Genomic DNA, 19,512 nt, shown 5'->3' on the forward strand with positions numbered 1-19,512 from the left:
TGTGTGACTTTAGGTAATTCACTTAATCTCTGTGAGCCTCAGTCTTCTCTTCTGTCAAATCAATGGGTTGGACCAGATAAACTCTGAGTTCTTTGTATGTTTTATGTGGATAATCCTACTGGTAATAATTTGAGGGTTACAATGTGCTCTCCCTACATTTTCCTCGCTTGGTAGAGTTGGAAGGAGGTTTGGCAAGAGAGGGGAGCTTTTTCTCTAGAAGGGCCACGAATGTATAATCAGTCCATTGATAAGCCTCTGTGTGTCAGGCACTGTGCTAGGCACTGAGAATAGGGAGAAAGTTTAGCAGCTCCTGCTCTCCAAGGGCTTACATTTTATCACGTCATTTTGTCCTCAGTGGGAGCAGTGAGGTAGAAGGAGAGGAAAAAAATCATAGGTCACATGCGCGTGAGAAACAAACTTTGGGGCCAGAGCACAGGGTTGTAGGTTACAGGCCACCAGATCAGTTCAAGCATTTCCTTGTCTCACTTTGCTGTGGTTGTGTAACAGCAGAAGTGAGGCAAGTGCCCCAGATTGTCAGTCAGTTAGCATTTATTAAGCACCTACTATGTGCTAAGCACTAGGCATACAGAGAAAGATAAGATGAATCCCTGCCCAATCCAATCCATGTTTATGATGTGTTTGCCATATACCAGGGACTGTGCTAAGTGCTGAGGATGTAATTAGTAAAAAGATAGTCCCTGCCCTCAAGGGGCTTGACAGTCTAATGGGGGAAACTATGTGCAAACAACTCTGGATAGAGACACCTGAAATAATCAGTGGAGGGAAGTTGCTAGCATTGAGGGGAACCAGAGACAGTTTTCATTGGAAAGAGAGAAAAGGTCCCTCTCTATAAAGAGGATCAGAGATTTAGAGCAGGGAGGGACCTCCAAGGGGTATTTAGGTTTAGTCGAACTCCCCATTTTGCAGAGACTCAGAGAAGGAAAATGACGTGAGTTAGGTCACATAGGTATTAAATGGTACAACTGGGATTCAAACCTGGGTCCTTTCACTGAGGGACAACACTTCTGTTTAGAGTAGCCACTGAGGCTTCTAGGGGGAATGAAGTCACAGGCTGAGGACCTAGGGGAGGCTCCCAGACAGGAATGCTGAGGGACTGTCAGTCAACAAAGCATTTAGTAAGCTCCTATTATGTGTCAGTCAACAAGCACTTAGTAAGCTCCTATTGTGTGCCTGAGTATACAAGGAAAGGCAAAAACAGCTTATGTTCTAATGAGGAAGACAAGTATCTAACTAGGTCCATACAAGAGGCATCCAGTGTAAATGGAAGGCAATCATGGAGAGAATGGACTGGCCCAAAGCGGGATGGGCAAAGTCTCACCCTATCCCTACTTTCTGCAGGGGATGAGTACAGACCCCAGGTGCACTCTGAGGAATCTACATTTCGGATCCTTACTCGGTCCCTCAGCCCTCTGGACTACCAGAAGTGGAAGCAGAAACCCTGGTACTGGAAGCTTTTCAAAGTCATCAAGGTAGTTGCAGGGTGGGGGTGGGGTGGGGTGGGGGGTGAGTAGAGGTGGGAGACTGAGGTGGGGGAAATATCCTGGCAGTTCTCTCCATCCTATCAAGTCTGAGGGGAGGGAATGGTGATTGTATTACATAGGACTGAGGGTTTTCCCAATATTTTCTTCAGGGTAACCATGGGAGGGAATCAGAAGCATTAGCATTGATTAGCTGCTACCATGTGCCCAGGCACCATGCTAAGCACTGGAGAGACAAAGAAAGGCAAAAAAGACAAGCCCTGACTTTAAGGAACTCACAGTCTAATACAAGAGAAATTGTTATCTACCCATCTCCAGAAGGGATAACTGAGACTCAGATTTGTCTAGGGTCCCACATACATCAGTAGGTTCAGTGCTTTACACGTAGCAGCAATGTTGGTAAAGCTTTATTGTTGCTCAGGTGTTTTCAGTCACATTTGGGATTTTCTTGGCAAAGATACTGGAGTAGTTTGCCATTTCTTTTTCCAGCTCATTTGACAGATGAGGAAACTGAAGCAAATGGGGTGAAGTGACTTCTCAAGGTCACATAGTTAGTAAGCATCTGAAGAAGGATTTGCACTCGAGTCTTCTTGATTCCAGGCCCAGAGCTCAGTTTGCTGTGCCACTCAGCTGCCTTACTTGATTTATGTCTGGAGGAGGATGAATCTGAGGATACTTGGGGTCTGGTTTTGGCTGTCTCTGAGTGTACCATATCCCGTGCTGCATGATAAATGGAAGAAAAGGTCTGGATTGGCCTTGGGTTCTGGGTTCAAATCCTAGCTCTGCTGTTGATTGCATGACTTAGCAAGTTGCTTTGCTTCTCAGTTTCCTCATCTATAAAATGGGAGGATTGGAGTAGATGGCCTCCAGTCTTGGTTTAAAAACTTTTATTTAAATTTGTTATTAATAGCCTTTAAAAAAATTTTGAGTTCCAAATTCTTTCCCTCCCTCCAATTCCTTCTCCTCCATCCTTTGAGAAAACAAGAAATATGACATCAAATATATGGGTGACATCATGCAAAACTGATTTCCCTATTATCTATGTTGGAAAAAAATAATGAAAATAAAAAATTATATTCCCTTCTGTACTCTGAGTTCATCCGCTCTCTCTCTCTGGAGGTGAATAGCATTTTTCATCATGTGACCTTTGGAATTGTTGTGGATCACAATATTGGATGGCCTCTAGTGTTAACGAACCCTATGGTCCTCTGATTTGTGGGAAATGATAATAATAGCCACTACTGGCTAGCATTCATAGAGTGTTTTAAGGTTTGTACATGCTTTTATATGTGCCATCTCATTTGATCCTCATCATAACCCTGGGAGGCAGATGCTGTTACTATTCTAATTTTACAGGTGAGAAAACTGAGGCTCAGAGCAGTGAAGGGGCTTGCTAACACTTAACACAGCCCCACTAAGACCTATCTTTCAGAGCAAGGGCTGGATTTGGGATATTTTGTTTGTTTGGGGGTGTTTTTTTTGCCTTTCTGTGAATTCCCAGTTCTTATAGGTGCTTAATAAATGCTTGATGACTGACACACAGCAGGTGATTACTAAATGCTTCCTTGTTTTTGCTTTCATTGTTAGGAGATTTTTCCCTTACTATCTCAAGCCTAAAACCTGTCTCTTTACAGTTTCTCTCACTGTTTTTAGTTTTGTTCTCTAGAGCCATGAGGGAAACTAGGAATGAGGAATGAGCTGATGATTTCAGTGAGATAGGAAACTCTCAGTTCTTGAGGTCAGCACCTACTCTGCTGCCTTCCCATCTTGGGGAGCCCTGCGAGCTTAAGGGGCTCACCTAGGGTCAAACAGCCAGAATTTGTCAGTGGTGAGATTTGAACCCAGGTCTTGGCTTTGAAGCCAACTTGCTAGTCATTATGCATTCTGGGCATTCTCTCAATCCAATTGACTAATTCTAATTCAACTCTTGAGGGTACCTATCATGTTTACTCCCCCCAAATCCCCTTTTCATCAGTCAGCCTCTCAACAAACATCTACTAAGTGCCTACTGTGTGCCAGGCACTGTGCTAAGTACTGGGGGCACAAAGAAAGGCAAAAACACAGACCACATGCAATAATTATGTACATGCAAGGTCTATAAAGTTCAAATGGAAAGGCATCTAGTGGAAAGGCATTAGCAGTGAGGAGGACCCTGGACAGCTCTTCTGCAGATGAAGAGGTTTGAGCTGAATTTTGAAGAAACTAGGCAGAAGAATCGAGGAGGGAGGGCATCTCAGGCACAGGGTGGGGGGCTGCATCTCCAGGCCTTTCACCTGATGCCCCTTCAGGATGATCTCGAGCCACATCAGCAGCCTGGCTGCCCTCCTCTGCCCAACGTCCAGCTGTTCCTCCCCACAGGAGCCCAGAACTGCCTCAGATGTGGGCCAGGCAGGACAGAGGCTAGTGGGAATCTTGCCTCCCTGCTCCCTGATGCCAGGCAGTCCTCTTTCACTTTCCTTGGCTCTTAGCTCTAGCAGCGACCTGCCCTGCCCTTGTTTTCTGACCTGTCTTTGCATCCCGGGGCCAGATGCCAGTGGAGTTTCTGCTGCTGCTCACGGTGCCTCTTGTGGACCTGGACAAGGATGATCGGAACTGGAAACGGCCCCTCAACAGTTTCCATTTGTTCATCTGCCCTGTGGTCTCTGTCATGATCCTGAAGTCTGGAGTCTGTGAGTGCCCCCAAGCCGCTAGCACACCTTCTTCTGTCCCAATGGGGCTGCTGGCCTGAACTGTTATGATAATGATAACATGATGACCAAAATACTAACAGTGATGGCGATGATGGTGGTGATAGCAACACTTAACAGTGATAATGAGAATAGCTGATATAATACAAAGGTTCATTTGATCATAGATGTCAGCATAATCCTGGGTGTACACACAGTACGTACTTAATATAAGCCTACTTAATTAATGTTCTAAGACCAGGTTCCTGGCAGAGACTCCAGTTATAGAAGGAACCTAGGAATGGAGGAACCTCAGTAAGAAGGGGGCCTTTCAGGGTCACTTGGTTCATCCCTCTGCCTCCAACTAGTATTCCATTTCAACCATTCCATGAAGACATCAGTCTACCCTTCTCTGGCTCTCTCCAGGGGAGGTTATGCTCCATATAGTCTGGTGCCCCTTGGCAGTTGCAGCTAGGAATCCTTTCTGGACCACTAACTTCAATTTGATTCTACAAGTATTTTTATTTTTTTTTAATTGAAAAAATTACTTTTTGCAAGGCAATTGGGGATAAGTGACTTACCCAAGGTCACACAGCTAGTAAGTGTCAAGTGTTTCACTCCTCCTGACTCCATGGCTGGTGCTCTATGCACTGCGCCACCTAGCTACCCCCACCAGTATTTTTAAAGTACCTACTGTGGGCAGTATGTTGTGGTATAGTAGTGAGAGTGGCCCTCAGAGTCAGAAGAAGGTACTGTATAGTAATGAAAAATGAACAGGCTGGTCTTGGAGTGAGGAGATGCAGATTTAAATCTTGTCTTACCCATTTCTGAGCTTTGTGATCCTGGGCAAGTAAGATGCATGGACTGGAGAGGGGAAACACTGGTGTCTGGGAAAGCTGTTAGGGGACTCCTGTGGAGCTGTGGAAGGACCTGGGTTTAGAGTCAAGAGATTTGGGTTTGGATCCCAGTTCTCTCGTTTATTGCCTGTGTAACTCTTAGCAAGTCTATGTCTCCCCAGGTTTTCTCCTTTTTCTGTTTTCTTTCTTTGTTTCTTCCTTTCTTATTAATTAAATTTATTTTTTTTATCTATATTTAGTTTTCAGCATTCACTTTTATAAGATTTTGATTTCTAAATTTTCCCCCTCCCAAGACAGCATGCAATCTGATATAGGTTCTACATGTACAATCATATTAAACACATTTTCATATTGGTCATGTTGTGAAAGAAGAATCAGAACCAAAGGGGAAAACCATGAGCTTTTGTCCTCTTTGAAGTGAGAGGGTTGGGTTGAAGGACCTCCAAGGTCTCTTGTAGGTCTAGATCTATGAGCCTATGCCTGCGTGACCCTAGACTAGTCACTTATCCCTCAGTACCTCAGGCAGTTCTCTATTAATCTTCAGTTGTAGAAAAGGTACTGACTTCTTCTCCAGACTGGAGGCCTGGTGACTATAAGCACCAGATGTCAGAGGTGGAGTAGACAGGAGAGATTGGAGTTCAAATCTGACCTCAGACACTGCCAAGCTGTATGACCCTAGACAAGTCACTCAACCCTCAGTTGCCTCAGTTTCCCCATCTGTAAAATGGGGATCACAATAGCACCTACCTCACCAGGTTGTTGTAAGGATCAAATGAATACTAGTAAGGTATTTAGCACAGTGCTTGGCACATAGTAGGTGCTTAAAAAAATGTTCCCTCCCAGCAGAGTGCCTGGCATATAGTAGGTGATTAATAAGTGCTTGTTACCCTCTATCACAGTGTCTGGCATACATTAAGGGTTTACTAAGTGTTTATTCCCTCCCAGCAGTGTCTGGCATACAGTAGGTGCTAAATAAGTGCTTTTTACCCTCTATCACATACATATACATATGTATAGCATACAGTAAGTGCTTACTAAGTGCTTGTTCCCTCCCAGCATACAATTGGTATTTAATAAATTCTTATTCCCTTCCAGCACAGTGCCTGGTACATAGTAGCTGCTTAATAAATGCTTGTTGAATTGATTGATTGGAAATCAGGTCCCTCCTGACTCTTAAGTTCAGCTCTATACTCACTCTGTCACTCACTAAAACCAGATGGTTTATAACTGATCATAAAGTATTGATATTGTTTACAGGTCCAGGATGAGGGTGTTTTCAAAATTGGGGAGAGAGGCATATGGGTTCAGGACTGGTTGGTAATTTGAGTCAGGGAGAGAGGGAGGGGTCAGATTGTAGACTGGAGGGGAGGGGACAGTCTGTGCCCCATCCTCTGCTGGCTCTAGGAAGGCTTCCTGGGGACAAGCTCTCTTTCTTGCCAAGAGGTACCCTCTGCGTGTGTCCTATGAGTGCTCTTCTCTCTTCCTTCTCTCCACAGATGGATTCTATGAGATCCAGGGTATCTTCCCCATCTGGGGTGTCACGCTACTGGTGGGCACCTTTCTTGGCACCCTTACCTTCTTCACTACCTCCAATAACCAGCCTCCCAGGTTTCACTGGGTAAGAAGACCCTATTCTCCTCATGGTAGCACCAGCTACTTGGAATTGAGACCCCAGGGAGGTGGTGTGTTAAAGTGAAATAAAGGAGTCAAGTATTATAGAGACAAGTGATTTATTTTTCAAGGTATGTCATTGCAGAAATAAACTGAGCCCAAAGGCTCTCAGTAGCACAAAGGACCTGAACCCTGGTTGCCATATGAGTAATATACATTTGGAGGGAGTGATAAACATGTTATAAAGATTAAAGCCACTTGGTTTTCATATTGGTTGAGGGGTTTGAGAGACACCCAGGGTGCAAGGGAAATAGTCTTGTGAATAAAGACAAAATGGAGTCTTTTAATGTAACAAATGACTAACAAGCATTAATTGAGTGCCTACGGTGTGCTAGACACTGTCCTTATCTCATGTGTCTCTCACAATGATTTTGGGAGGTTAACGTTATTATTATCTCCACTTCACAGATGAGGAAACTGAGACAGACAGAGGTTAAGTGACTTTTCCCAGGGTCAGACAACTGTTAAGTGTCAGAGACTGGATTTGAACTCATCTTCCTAACTCCAGATCCAGGGCTTTAATCACTGCATCCCCTAGCTGCCTCATAAAGGTGGTGAATGTGTCTAAAATCATGGATGGAGAACTGGAAGGGACCCCAGAGAGAAGTCATTCTAGGGGTCTTAACCTGGGGTCCACAAACTTGTTTTTTTAACAAAATATGTTGATAATTGTATTTTAATACTTGATTTCCTTTGTGATTCTTTGAATTTCAATTTATTTTCTGCATTTTAAGACATTATTTCCAAGAAAGAACCCTTACGTTTCACCAGACTGTTGGGTCCAAAGTGACAGAAAAGATTTGAGAAATCCTGATCTGATCCCATTCCCTCATTTTATAGGTGGGGAAACTGAGGCACGGGTGACTTGTCCAAAGGCATGAGGGTAGCATATGGCAAAGGGAGATTAGGATTTAGACACAGTCGATCCAGTGTCTTTTCCATCATTCTCTACTGATTTTATTTCGTTTATACATTGTCCCCTTCTGCTTCCCTCCCTTCTCCCCCCCATATCTCTCTCCCTCTTTCCATCTCTCTCTCTCTTTTTCTCTTTCTCTCTATCCCTCTCCACCTCTCTTCTCTCTTTCTTTCCCTCTCTCCCCTTCCTTTCTCTTTCTGTTTTTCTCCCCTCTTCTCTCTCTCTTCCTCTCTGTATCCATCTCTCTCCATTGCTCCCCCTTTTCCTTCCCTCCCTCTCCTTCCCTCCCTCCCCCTTCTGTCTCTTTCTTCTCTCTCCCTTTCCATCTCTCTCCATATCTCTCCCCTCTCTCTCCCTCTCTTCCTTTCTCTCTCTCCCCCTCTCTCTCTCTGTGCCTCTTCTCTCTCTCCCCTCTCTTTCTCTTCCTCTCTCCATTGTTCCCCCCTTTTTTCCTCCCCCATCTCCTTCCCTCACTCCCTTACTCTTCCATCTCTCTCTTTCTCCTCTCTCTTTCTTCCTCTCTGTCTTCCTTTCCATCTCCCTCTACCATTTCACTCTCCCCCCTTTTCCTCTTTCTCTGTCTTTCTCTTCCCCTCTCTCTTCATCTCTCTCTATTTCTCCCCCTATTCTCCTTCCCTCTCTCCCTTCCTCTTCTCTCTGTCTCTCTCTCTTTCCACTGTTCCTTCCCTCTCCAGGTCTTTGCCTTTCTGGGCTTTTTTGTCAGTGCCCTTTGGATCAACGTGGCAGCCACTGAAGTGGTGAACATCCTGCACTCATTAGGCATCATCTTCCACCTCAGCAACACGGTCTTGGGCCTCACTCTCCTGGCCTGGGGGAACAGCATTGGAGGTAAGGTTGTGCAGGCCTGGCCTCAAACAGTTGATGTTCCATTTTCTTTTTTGTTTATTTGTTTAATGGTCTCCATCTACATTGTTCTGGTCCCTAGGTGTTTTCCTGGTTCTTTCCTGCTTATTTTGCAATATTTTCCTACAAATATTCCCTTGTGTCATAGTTATTCTTTATTTTCCCACTTCTGAGACAGCTGGGTGGCTTAGTGGATAGAGAGCTGGACCTACAGTCAGGAAGATCTGGGTTCAAATCCAGTGTGAGATGTTGTCTAGTAGTGTGACCCTGGGCAAGTCATTTCACCTTTATTTGACCCAGTTTCCCCATCTGTAAAATGGGAATAATAATAGCAGCTACTGAGGGCAGAGCCAAGATGGTGGAGTGAGAGCACAGACTCATCTTAGCTCTACCACAGATTCCTTCAGATACCTCTAAAAAGAGAATCTGAACAAATTTTAGGGTGGCAGAATCCACTAGAAGAAAGAGTGTGACAGATTTCCAGCCTAGGACAGCCCAGAAGGTTGACAGGAAGGATCTGTTACATGGGACTGGAGGAGCACAGAGTGCATAGGCTGCACCAGCACAGACCCCACCATAGTGGCGCTGAGCAAGAACCACCAAGGTGGACTGAAGCAGAAGCAGCAGTGCGGGTTCTCAAACATACAACCAAAGGACAGGAGTCCAGCAGAACTGAGTGAGAAAGAAGCACAGGACCCCAGGTAACAGCAACAGCTACTCCTGAGACTATCAGTTCACAGATTAAAGGTTTGAAAGTCACCTACTTGAACTTCCAGGAGCCAAGATGGCAGACTAAACAATAAGTGCTCTCACCTTCCCTTTGTTGACCTGGAAAAACCCAGAGAATATTCACCCAGGAAAAATCCTGGAATAGTAGGATCAGACAAAGTGGTAAACAGTCTCTCAGTTTGAGAGGCTTAGGTGCTCATCAAGGGAAGTCTCTCTTGTTGTGACTGAAGGGAACCAGTGCAGGACTGGAGCTGTCCCAGGCAGTTGCACCTCAGCAAACCAGAAGGAGATCCTGAGCGCCAGCGGGGTGGAGCCCATAAGTGCCAACACCAGGACCCCAGGTATGCCTTTGCACAGCCAGGGGAATCAGGAAGATACCAGCACAGATGGGAGTTCACCAACCACTGAGCCTGCCTGTGCTCTAGCTCAGGGGAGGAGACCTCCTGCAGCCAGACCACCCCTCCCCAACACCTCATGCAGTGAGCTTCAGGGTAACTACAAGGAAACTCAGAAAGACTTCACCTGGCCTCTGCCTTGGCATACCAGCCAGCTCAGCACCAGGCAAGCTTCAGCATTCTAGCTTCTAGCTAAAAGAACCAGAGGCTACAACACACAAAGTCTCAAGTTCTCACCACAAGAACCATGGGACAGAGGCTCCTGGGCCTCAGAAGCAGAGATCCACTTTAAAAGCAAGGAAAAAAGCAATCATTATGAGTAAGAAGCAAACCAGAAAAGACCATAGAATCTTACTATGAGGACAATGACCAAAATATGAATACAGAAGAGGTCAGCATTGAGACTGTACTCATACCTGAAACCTCAGAAGGGAATATGAATTGGTCTCAAGTCCAAAGAGCTTGGAAGCAATGTCATTACTAAACATAAATGCACCAAGTAGTATAGCATCCAGATTCTTAGAGGAGAAGTTAAGGGAGTTACAGGAAGAAACAGACAGCAAAACTGTACTAGTGGGGGACCTCAACCTCCCCATCTCTGAACTTGATAAATCTAATCTCGAAATAAGCAAGAAAGAAGTTAAGGAGGTGAATAGAACTGTGTATAAGGTAGACATGTTAGATCTCTGGAGAAAATTGAATGGGGATAGAAAGGAATACATATCTTTTTCTCAGTGGTACATGGCACATAGATATATAAATTGACCATGTACTAGGGCATCAAAACCTCACAATTCAGTGCAGAAAGGCAGAGACAGTGACTGTATCCTTCTCAGATCATAATGCAATAAAAATTATATGTAATAAAAGGCCATGGAAAGATAAACCAAAAATTAATTGGAAATTAAATCATCTAATCCTAAAGAATGAGTGGGTTAAACAACAAATCATAGGAACAATCAATAACTTCATTCAAGAGAATCACAATAATAAGACAACCTACCTAAACTTATGGGATGCTGCAAAAGCAGTTCTTAGAAGAAGTTTTATATCATTGAATGCCTACATGAATAAAATAGAGAAAGAGGAGATCAATGAATTGGGCATGCAGCTGAAAAAGCTCAAAAAAGAACAAATTGAAAATACCCAAGTAAATACCAAATTAGAAACACTGAAAACTAAAGGAGAGATTAATAAAATTGAAATTAAGAAAACTCTTGAACTAATAAATAAAACTAAGAGTTGGCTTTATGAAAAAAACAATAAAATTGATAAACCTTTGGTCAATTTGATTTAAAAAAAGAAGAAAACCAAATTACCAATATCAAAAATGAAAAGGGTGAACTGACCTCCAACAAGGAGGAAATTAAAACAATAATTAATAATTACTTTGCCCAACTGTATGCCCATAAATTTGACAGTCTAAGTGAAATGGATGAATATTTTTAAAAAATACAAATTGCCCAGATTAATGGAAGAGAAGTTAAATACTTAAATAACCCCAAGAAATTGAACAATCCATCAGTGAACTCCCTAGGAAAAAGTCTCCAGGGTCAGGTGGATTTACAAGTGAATTCTATCAAACATTTAAAGAACAGTTAATTCCAATACTATACGGACTATTTGGGAGAACTGGCAAAGAAGGAATCCTACCAAATTCTTTTATGATACAAATATGGTTCTGATACCTAAACCAGGAAGAGCCAAAACAGAGAAGGAGAATTATAGACCTATTTCTCTAATGAATATACATGTAAAAAGTTTAAATAAGATATTAGCAAAAACAATACAGGAACTTATCACAAGAATAATACATTATGACCAGGTAGGATTTATAGCAGGAATGCAGGGCTGATTCAATATTAGGAAAACTATCATCATTATTGATCATATCAGCAACAAAAGTAATAGAAACCAGATGATTATCTCAATAGATCCAGAAAAAGCTTTTGACAAAATACAACACCCATTCCTATTGAAAACGCTGGAGAGCATAGGAATAAATGGAGCTTTTGATAAAATAATAAGCAGTGTCAGCCTAAAACCTTCAGCAAGCATTATATGCAATGGAGATAAGCTAGATGCATTTCTAATAAGATCAGGGGTGAAACAAGGATGTCCATTATCACCACTGTCATTCAATATGGTACTAGAAATGTTAGCTTTGGCTAAAAGAAAAGGAAAATAAATTTAAGGAATTAGAATAGGCAAAGAAGAAACTAAGTTATCACTCTTTGCAGATGATATAATGATATACTTAGAGAATCCTAGAGAATCAAGTAAAAAAAACTGCTTGAAATAATAAACAACTTTGGCAAAGTTACAGGTTACAAAATAAACCCACACAAATCTTCTGCATTTCTATATATTACTAACAAAGCCCAAGAGCAAGAGATAGAAAGAGAAATCCCATTTAAAGTTATAGTGGACACTATAAAATATCTGGGAGTCTACCTGCCAAAACAAACCCAGGGACTCTATAAACACAATTACAAAACACTTTTCACGCAAATAAAGTCAGATCTAATAATTGGAAATGCATCAGTTGCTTGTGGGTAGGCCAAGCTAATATAATAAAAATGACAATTCTACCTAAGTTAATTTAGGGGAGGGACACTGCTCTCCCCTAAAGAGGCCACCTAACATCTTCACCCTCCAGGCTTTGGTTGACCCAGGCGAGTTGTGTCCCACCCAAGAACTTGAACCAAACTTTCCTGACACCTACCAGGATTGGGAGATGGCTCCTTCCATGTGAACTTTTCTACCCACTGATGCACGTTGGTTGGGCTGAGGTCCTGCCTCTCAGGTGAAAGAAAGTCCTGGACTTAGTAGTTAAATTCCTTCCCAGCCTGGTCCCCACTACCTTTTCCAGACTTATTCAGTCTTCTCAGCCTAGCCAACATGCATCAGTGGGTACAAAGACAGTCCAGCCTCCTACCTCTGAGCCTTTGCTTCCCTGTGTTGGAATGTACTCCTTCCTCACCTTTGTCCCTTAGAATTCCTGCTTTCCTTCCAGGTTTGGTTCTCTTGCTACTTTGGGGAAGCCTTTCCTGAGCCAACATTCCCATAGTCCTTTGGAATCCCAATTCTTTGAGAATTCTCTCCCAACCTCCTCTCTGTCTCCCCTCAAAACTTGATCTTGCTATTAAATCTGTGCCCTCTCCTTTACCTGGGGCAGTTTGGCATCATTGATAGAGGACTAGATCTGGAACCAATAAGACCTGAGTTCAAATCTTGCCTCTCAAGTATTTACTAGCTCTGTGACTCTATGCAAGTCACACCATTTGTCTGCACCTCAATTTCTTTGTTTGTAAAGTGATGGGGTTGGACTATATAGCCTCTGAGGCCCCTTCCAATTCTAAATCTGTAATCCCATGTTAGCATATTTTATTCCCTCAAATGATCATGTATATGCTGTTGTATCTTGAATCCATAGCACTTACCACAGTGCCTAGCTTACAGCAGGCACTTAATAAATGCTTGTTGACTTGACTGGTTTTGATGGATGGATCACTTGGGTTCATAGCCTCATCTTGAACAACTCTCTCTTTTTCTTGCAGATGTCATCTCGGACCTCACTCTGGCACAGCAGGGCTACCCACGGATGGCCTTCTCGGCTTGCTTTGGGGGCATCATCTTTAGTATCCTTTTAGTGCCCTTCATCCTGTCCCTGGTAACAGGCCCCAGGATGGGGATGGGAGGAAGGGAAGGAGACAACTCCTTGTTCTGCTTTCTGTCCCCCAGATGAGCTGATTTCCTGTGGACCAAAATCTAAGATCCCAGGAGAGACTCTTAGAAAATTAAATAGAAAATGACTTTTCAGACCATCAGTTATTATTATTTTTTGTTTCTTATTATTAGTAGTAGTAGTACAGGCAGCAGCAGCAGCACTTACTAGTTGTGCGACCCTGGGCAAGTCACTTAACTCTGTTTGCCTCAGTTTCCTAATCTGTAAAATGAGCTGGAGAAGGAAATGGCAAACCACTGCCAAGAATACCCCAAATGGGGCCATGAAGGGTTGGATGTGACTGAAGCAACAAGAACAAGGAAAAGATTTTTTTTTCATTTATTCTTACGTAAAGAGATAAGGCATGGGGACAGGGGGTCCATACAGTGAGGTTTTCCCTGGATCCAGCCCTTTCTCTCCCCTACTTCCCTATCCTCTTGGCCCCCTTTTTTGGCTTCAACACTGATTTCACTTGACTTATCACCTTTCCTATCTTTAAGATGGTAGTAATATTCCCTACCCACCATTTGGAGATTTGAAGACTAGATGAGGTAACCCCTTGTTGAAGCTTCCAGTGAAGTGCTAATGTTCAAGACTGAAAGTCTACAATCATCTAGTCCATGAGCTTAATTGAGCCAAGGTCCAGAGAGAAGTGACTTGCCCAAGGTCATACAAGTGGTAAATAGCAGGTGAATCCAGGTGATAGAATCAGATTTATTGCTGACCTTAGAGGCTGTCCAGTCTAGCTGTGAATTTTATAGGTGAGGAAACTGAGGCTGAGATGGTTATTGGTGATGGTGGTGTGTATTTAAGCCAGGATTTAAACTCTGATCCTCTGATTCCAAAGCCTGTGCTCTTCCCACTATTGGATGATGCTGAACTAATGATATGTAATATTTCATGCACTTAAGATGCAAGAATAAAGTGCCAAAAATTAATGAATTTCGAATTCCTTATTTTGTCCTGAACTTGGCTTCAGATATTCTTGTAGGTGTTGGTCTGGGTTGTCTGCTAGTGGCCTACAGGAACCACACAGATGTGAAGGTAAGTTGTTGGGCACCAGGTAAAGAAAGGGTATTGGATATTATTGGGAACAATTGGGAATTATGCCCAAAGGGTTATAAAGCCATGCATATCCTTTAACCTAATACCATTACCAGGTCTGCATCCTAAAGCTATAAAAAAACAAAAAGGAAAAGGACCCACATATACAAAAATATTTGTAGCAGTTCTTTTAGTTGTGACAAAGAATTGGAAACTGAGGGGGTGCCCATCAACTGGGGAATAGGTGAACAAGTTGTGGTATATGATTGTGATAGAATACTATTGTGCTATAACAAATGATGAGCAGGATGCTCTCAGAAAAACCTGGAAAGATTTACATGAACTGATGCAAAGTGAACTGAGCAGAACCAGGAGAACATTGTATACATTAATAGAAATGTTGTGTGATGATCAGTTATGAATGATAGCTATTCTCAGCAATGCAATGATCCAAGATAAATTGAAGGACTTAGGATGAAAAATGCTGTCCATCCCTAGAGAAAGAACTCATGGAATCTGAATATAGATTGAAGTATACTTTTTTTAACCTTATTTTTCTTGGTACGTTTTCTTTTACAACATGACTAATATGTATAACGTGTATAACCTCTATCAAATTGCTTGTTTTCGCAATGTGTGAGGTGGGGTTGGGGGGAGAGTAGGAAGGAGGGAGAGAATTTTTAACTCAATTTTAAAAACAAATGTCAAGAATTGTTTTTACATGCAATTGGGGGGAAATAAGATACTAAATAAATAAGAAAAAAGAAAGGTACCAGGGCATATAGAGCCAAACATCTTCCTCCTTATCACAGCTAGTATTTATGATCAATGAGTAGGGGAGAAGCAGGAGAGAGAATTCAGAATAAAAAAACAATTTTTAATAAATAATTTATTAAAAAATAAAAACAAATCAGTTTAACAAAATTAACATATGCATTGACTATCATGTAGTAGACCTAATATTAGACTCCCCTGCAACAAAAGGAGGTTTTTTGGCTTCCTACTTAGTACTATGTATAGGAATCTGAATGTGCAGCAGGTGACCTTTCTCTCTTTCCAGCTGGAGTCAGATGGACTGCTGGTGTGGATCTTGGCAGGAGCCCTGGGGCTCAGTCTGGTGTTTTCCTTCATCTCCGTGCCTCTCCAATGCTTCCAACTGAGCAAAGTTTATGGGTTCTGCCTGCTCCTCTTCTACTTGAGTTTCCTCACTGTGGCACTACTCACGGAGTTTGGGGTGATTCACCTGAGAGGCGGGTGAAGGACACTAACCAGGGGGAAGGTGAAAGGGTGCTCCTCCCTCTTCTGAATGGGAGCTGGAGGTGAAAGTGCAAGTCTGTGAGCCCCCAGGGGTGGTTACTGGTGCTTCTCTCCACCAAAGAGAGAAGCAGAGATGGAACTCCATTCTCTGAAGCCAGAAACCCCATGGGATGAAGAACAGGATCTGGGACTTTAAAGTGGCTCCTATGGGTTGGTGCCCAGCCAGGGGGCCTGACTGCTGTAGGAAACTGGAAGCAGCTGCCCCAGGGCAGGGTGCCTCAACCTGAAGACAAGGACACAACTCTGTCCTGCTCTCCTTGTCATTATTAAAGCATTATCTGAATCTTCAGACTGTAAGACTGTAAGAAGTCATCCGCAACTCAGGGACACCCCACCTTCAACCCCAGGTCCAGGCTCATCTGTGAACAAGGAGTTCAGTTGATGTGAGGCCTGAAGACCTGTTGTCATTAAAGTCCTCCAGTGTCCCTGTGGACAGAATAGTGTGTTTTCTGTGTGGGGGGGTGGGTCTCTGGTCATTGTTGTGGTTGCATCCAGTTCAAGATTTGGAAGCGTTCAAGGGGCTCAGTAGCCTGGGTGCAGCAGAGAGAACAACAGATTTGGAGTCAAGATGACCCAAGTTCAAAACTTTGTTCCATGGCCTACCACCTACCACCTACCACCTACCACCTACTACCTACTACCTGTGGGCCCCAGGGGAGTCAGTTTCCTTCTCTGTGAAATGAGGGAGGGAACAAGCATTTATAAGCACCTCTGTGCCAGGCACCAAGTGCTTTACAAATATTACCCCTTTGATCCTCACAACAACCAAGCAAGGTAGGTTGTTAAGATTCCCACTTTACAGATGAGGAAACAGCAGCAAACAGAGGTTAGGTGACTTGCCTAGGATCCCACAGCTTATCACAGCCTCTGCGGCTGGACATCTATTCCCTGTATCACCTATTTCCAAGAGTGTCATTCTCAGGACCAGAAGCCCTGGCTGCCACCGGGAAGGAGGGGCTAAACATGCGAGGGGAAGAAGTATTTGTTGCTCCAGCAGTGGTGGTAAAGGCAGACCCCCTCCCACCAACCACCCTGAAATTAAGACTAGAGCCATCTTTACAAAGCAGAGTATCCTTTTATTAATGTGCCTAAGTTCTAGAGACCCTCATACTGATGGGTTATTAAGGTAACAAATTTCCAATGTACAAAACCTTATGGTGCTTCTCTTGTTCATACAAAATGATTGTCTCAGTGGTTTTGAGTAAGGCTGGGGGCAAAGGGAAGGGGGGATCAAGGAGGGACAGGAGCAGATACCTTTATCCCAAAGGTGTTCACTCCAAATTTGTGCACTGTGCAAAGCAGGCCAGGGACAAAAGCCTCACTCTGTCCCAGATGTGCTGTGTGTCCACAGCTATAGACGGAGGGGATCGGTCCCCTCCAGCTCTGAAACTGTAAACCTACTTCAATTTCTGCTTCGATTCAGGGTACCCAAGCATATAATGCCAAATGACTCTGACGTGATAAATCGAGGCAATTCTACCCCCTTTCTGTGTGGTCGACAGACACCACAGCATAACCACTGGGTGCCTTTGCCCAGTCCTGGTCTGGCTCAAGCATTCCTGAAGTCATCTTGGGCCCAGTGACTTCTGGACTGGCCAAATGAAGACTAGCAACATCACTAAAGAATCAGGCATCCAGGCATGTCACCACTCTAAGCTCTAGCTTTGTGCTTGGGGGGTGGGGCAGGGACACTTTTGATACCTACAGGCTGGAGCTTGGCTTAGGAGAGCTGAGGAAGGTACATTCTCACTGCAAAGACCTGTCAGTGGTCTCCAACTTTGCTATAAGTGTTCTCGAGTCTATGAGTCTCCAGAAAACAATACACCCCGCAAGCCTATGGGGCTGGTTATGCCTTCCACAAAAGGCACAAACATTTGATTAGCTTTGCTTTACTTTTCCTTCTGGGAGCGCCTTGGGGTGGGGTTGTTTCATCGGTTCTTCTAGACTGGCTAGGAGGAGCCTGAAAGGAGGAATGAGCACCAAAGGAGACAGCCAGGGGAAAAAGCAGACCCCTCTGAGCTTCCTCAATAGCTTTTCCCATTCCCAGACTCAAGGTGGGGGGGGAACTTTGTTCAAAAATAGTTTTTTTAAAAAACCAAAACCCCAAATCAGCCCAGAATTCCTTTTCATGTGAAGGCTGAGTTTGGTTTCCAGGACAAAACCCAGGTGCTGGAGAGGGAATTAACCTGTCAGGCTGCCTTCAACCTCCTGGCCAGGGAACCAAGGGAATGGTTGGGAGTCAAATGAAGAGTTTAGTGAACGGGGTAGTGGTGGTTGGGCGTCCACTTTGCTGCAATGGTATACATGCTTAAGGAGAGTCTAAGGCTCAACTGTCCAGTCAGGGAGTTTGGGTTGAGAATGTCCCCATGGCAGGTCATCCTCGGGACAGTTGGTGCTAACTTGGAATTCAGTTGATAAAGTGAGGCTAATTATCTGGCTGTATGCCCTCTCTTCTCCAAGGAGAATATGATACATATGTATAGATATATACACACATTAATATAATTCTATACAAACATTAATGAAAACACAGTCAGACTTCAGCTAGCCAGACTGCAACAAAGCAGAATTCGTAATTAAGTAGGCTCTTTTTCCATACTCTACTCTGATGGGCCGTAGTCCAGTTACAAGGCAACAACGGGCTTGAACTTGGGGAATACGTAGAGAAAGCGACTCCTGGGAGATGTCCCAGGGCCCATACACTATACCTGGCCCCATTTCCCAGAGTATTCCCCCCTTGGCAGGCCTGGCCCCCAAGAAGTGGGGTCCAGCACATCACTAGCCAGGCAAGGAAGCCTCCCCAAACACAGGTGGGTTACCTACAGTGGCAGTGGTGGCCATGGCAGAACAGGGGACTCCTGCCTCTGGAGGATGTTTCATGTGTTTTGGAGTAAATGTTTGCTGAATGGATGAGAGACGGTTTCAGCAACAGGACTGAAACTGAAGCATTTGGGGAAGAGCCTCAATTTCCCTGGAGCAACATCCTGGCCTTTCCCTGAGCACTTGGGGAATCCACTCCCTGCCTGTCCTTCACAGACTGTCTGGGCACCCTGCTGTTCAATGAGCAGGACTCTGCCATCGACAACATAGAAAACCCAACCCCCTGGGGACTCTGTTTTTTTTTTCTTCAGTGGTTTTGTCCCTAAATTGAGACAGAGAAACACAGGTAGGTATATGGGAAGATAGGGGGTGTCAGATCAGCCCCCAAGTCTGTGTGCATTGGGACAATTTGTCCAGGGAAGGTGACAATGGGCATAGCCCACACAAGGGGGTGGGAGCCCATTTTCAAAACGAGTGAGTCCTTTTAAAAAAAAAAAAGGTTATTCTGCAGCTTAGGGTCACCTTCTCAGTGGAGGGGAGCCCATGCTGGGTCAGTCCTCCAAAATTACTGACTTTTGGAGTTAGGATGAACAGGGACACAAGGGAGTTAAAATCCTAACCCCACTTTACCCACGTATACATAGTTCAATACATTATTGTAAAATAACACTACTGTTATTGCATAGAAGAAATGGCTTCTGTTAGCTGGGGCTGACTAGATAACGGTCTGGGAGCGAGGCCGGCCTCCTGGGCAGTGCTGAGACGAGGGGAGGCTGGTGCCGCGACCCTCCTGCCTGTTCCACAGTTCTCGCTCCCGGGCATGTTCCTCGTACCATTCCTGCCATGGAGGGAAAGAGGGGGCTGAAGGTCACATGTGGTGGTGAGGCCTTGAGGAAGACCCCCCAAGCCTCAAGACTTCCCCTGGCCCAGCAACTTGCCCAGGCCCAAGGGGCAGAGCTTTATGTGTGCAGGTGTTGGCTTCCCAAGGGACGGCCTCATTAAGTCTG

General features: G+C 44.1%; 2 protein-coding genes across 8 annotated transcripts in view; one reads left to right on the forward strand and one right to left on the reverse strand.

The window, feature by feature from the left end:
• SLC8B1 (solute carrier family 8 member B1) overlaps window positions 1–16,123 on the forward strand; it is a 29,852-nt gene extending 13,729 nt beyond the window's left edge. For 4 of the 5 annotated variants that reach the window (XM_072600375.1, XM_072600374.1, XM_072600376.1 and 1 more), the window contains 7 exons: window positions 1,360–1,490; window positions 4,027–4,168; window positions 6,519–6,640; window positions 8,305–8,458; window positions 13,158–13,238; window positions 14,304–14,368; window positions 15,429–16,123. In XM_072600375.1, the coding sequence (XP_072456476.1) occupies window positions 1,360–1,490; window positions 4,027–4,168; window positions 6,519–6,640; window positions 8,305–8,458; window positions 13,158–13,238; window positions 14,304–14,368; window positions 15,429–15,626 (893 nt within the window). In that variant the 3' untranslated portion in view covers window positions 15,627–16,123. Of the gene's footprint in view, window positions 1–1,359; window positions 1,491–4,026; window positions 4,169–6,518; window positions 6,641–8,304; window positions 8,459–8,914; window positions 9,544–13,157; window positions 13,243–14,303; window positions 14,369–15,428 lie in introns of those variants that run through there. The other variant, XR_011965318.1, reaches the window with a different exon arrangement.
• A 617-nt stretch (window positions 16,124–16,740) lies between these two features.
• TPCN1 (two pore segment channel 1) overlaps window positions 16,741–19,512 on the reverse strand; it is a 52,232-nt gene continuing 49,460 nt past the window's right edge. For all 3 annotated transcript variants that reach the window (XM_072600372.1, XM_072600373.1, XM_072600371.1), the window contains one exon: window positions 16,741–19,343. In XM_072600372.1, coding sequence (XP_072456473.1) covers window positions 19,221–19,343 — 123 coding nt within the window. In that variant the 3' untranslated portion in view covers window positions 16,741–19,220. The remainder of the gene's footprint in view (window positions 19,344–19,512) is intronic.

This window comes from Notamacropus eugenii, chromosome 4, assembly GCF_028372415.1.
Source record: "Notamacropus eugenii isolate mMacEug1 chromosome 4, mMacEug1.pri_v2, whole genome shotgun sequence".
Lineage (NCBI taxonomy): Eukaryota > Metazoa > Chordata > Mammalia > Diprotodontia > Macropodidae > Notamacropus > Notamacropus eugenii.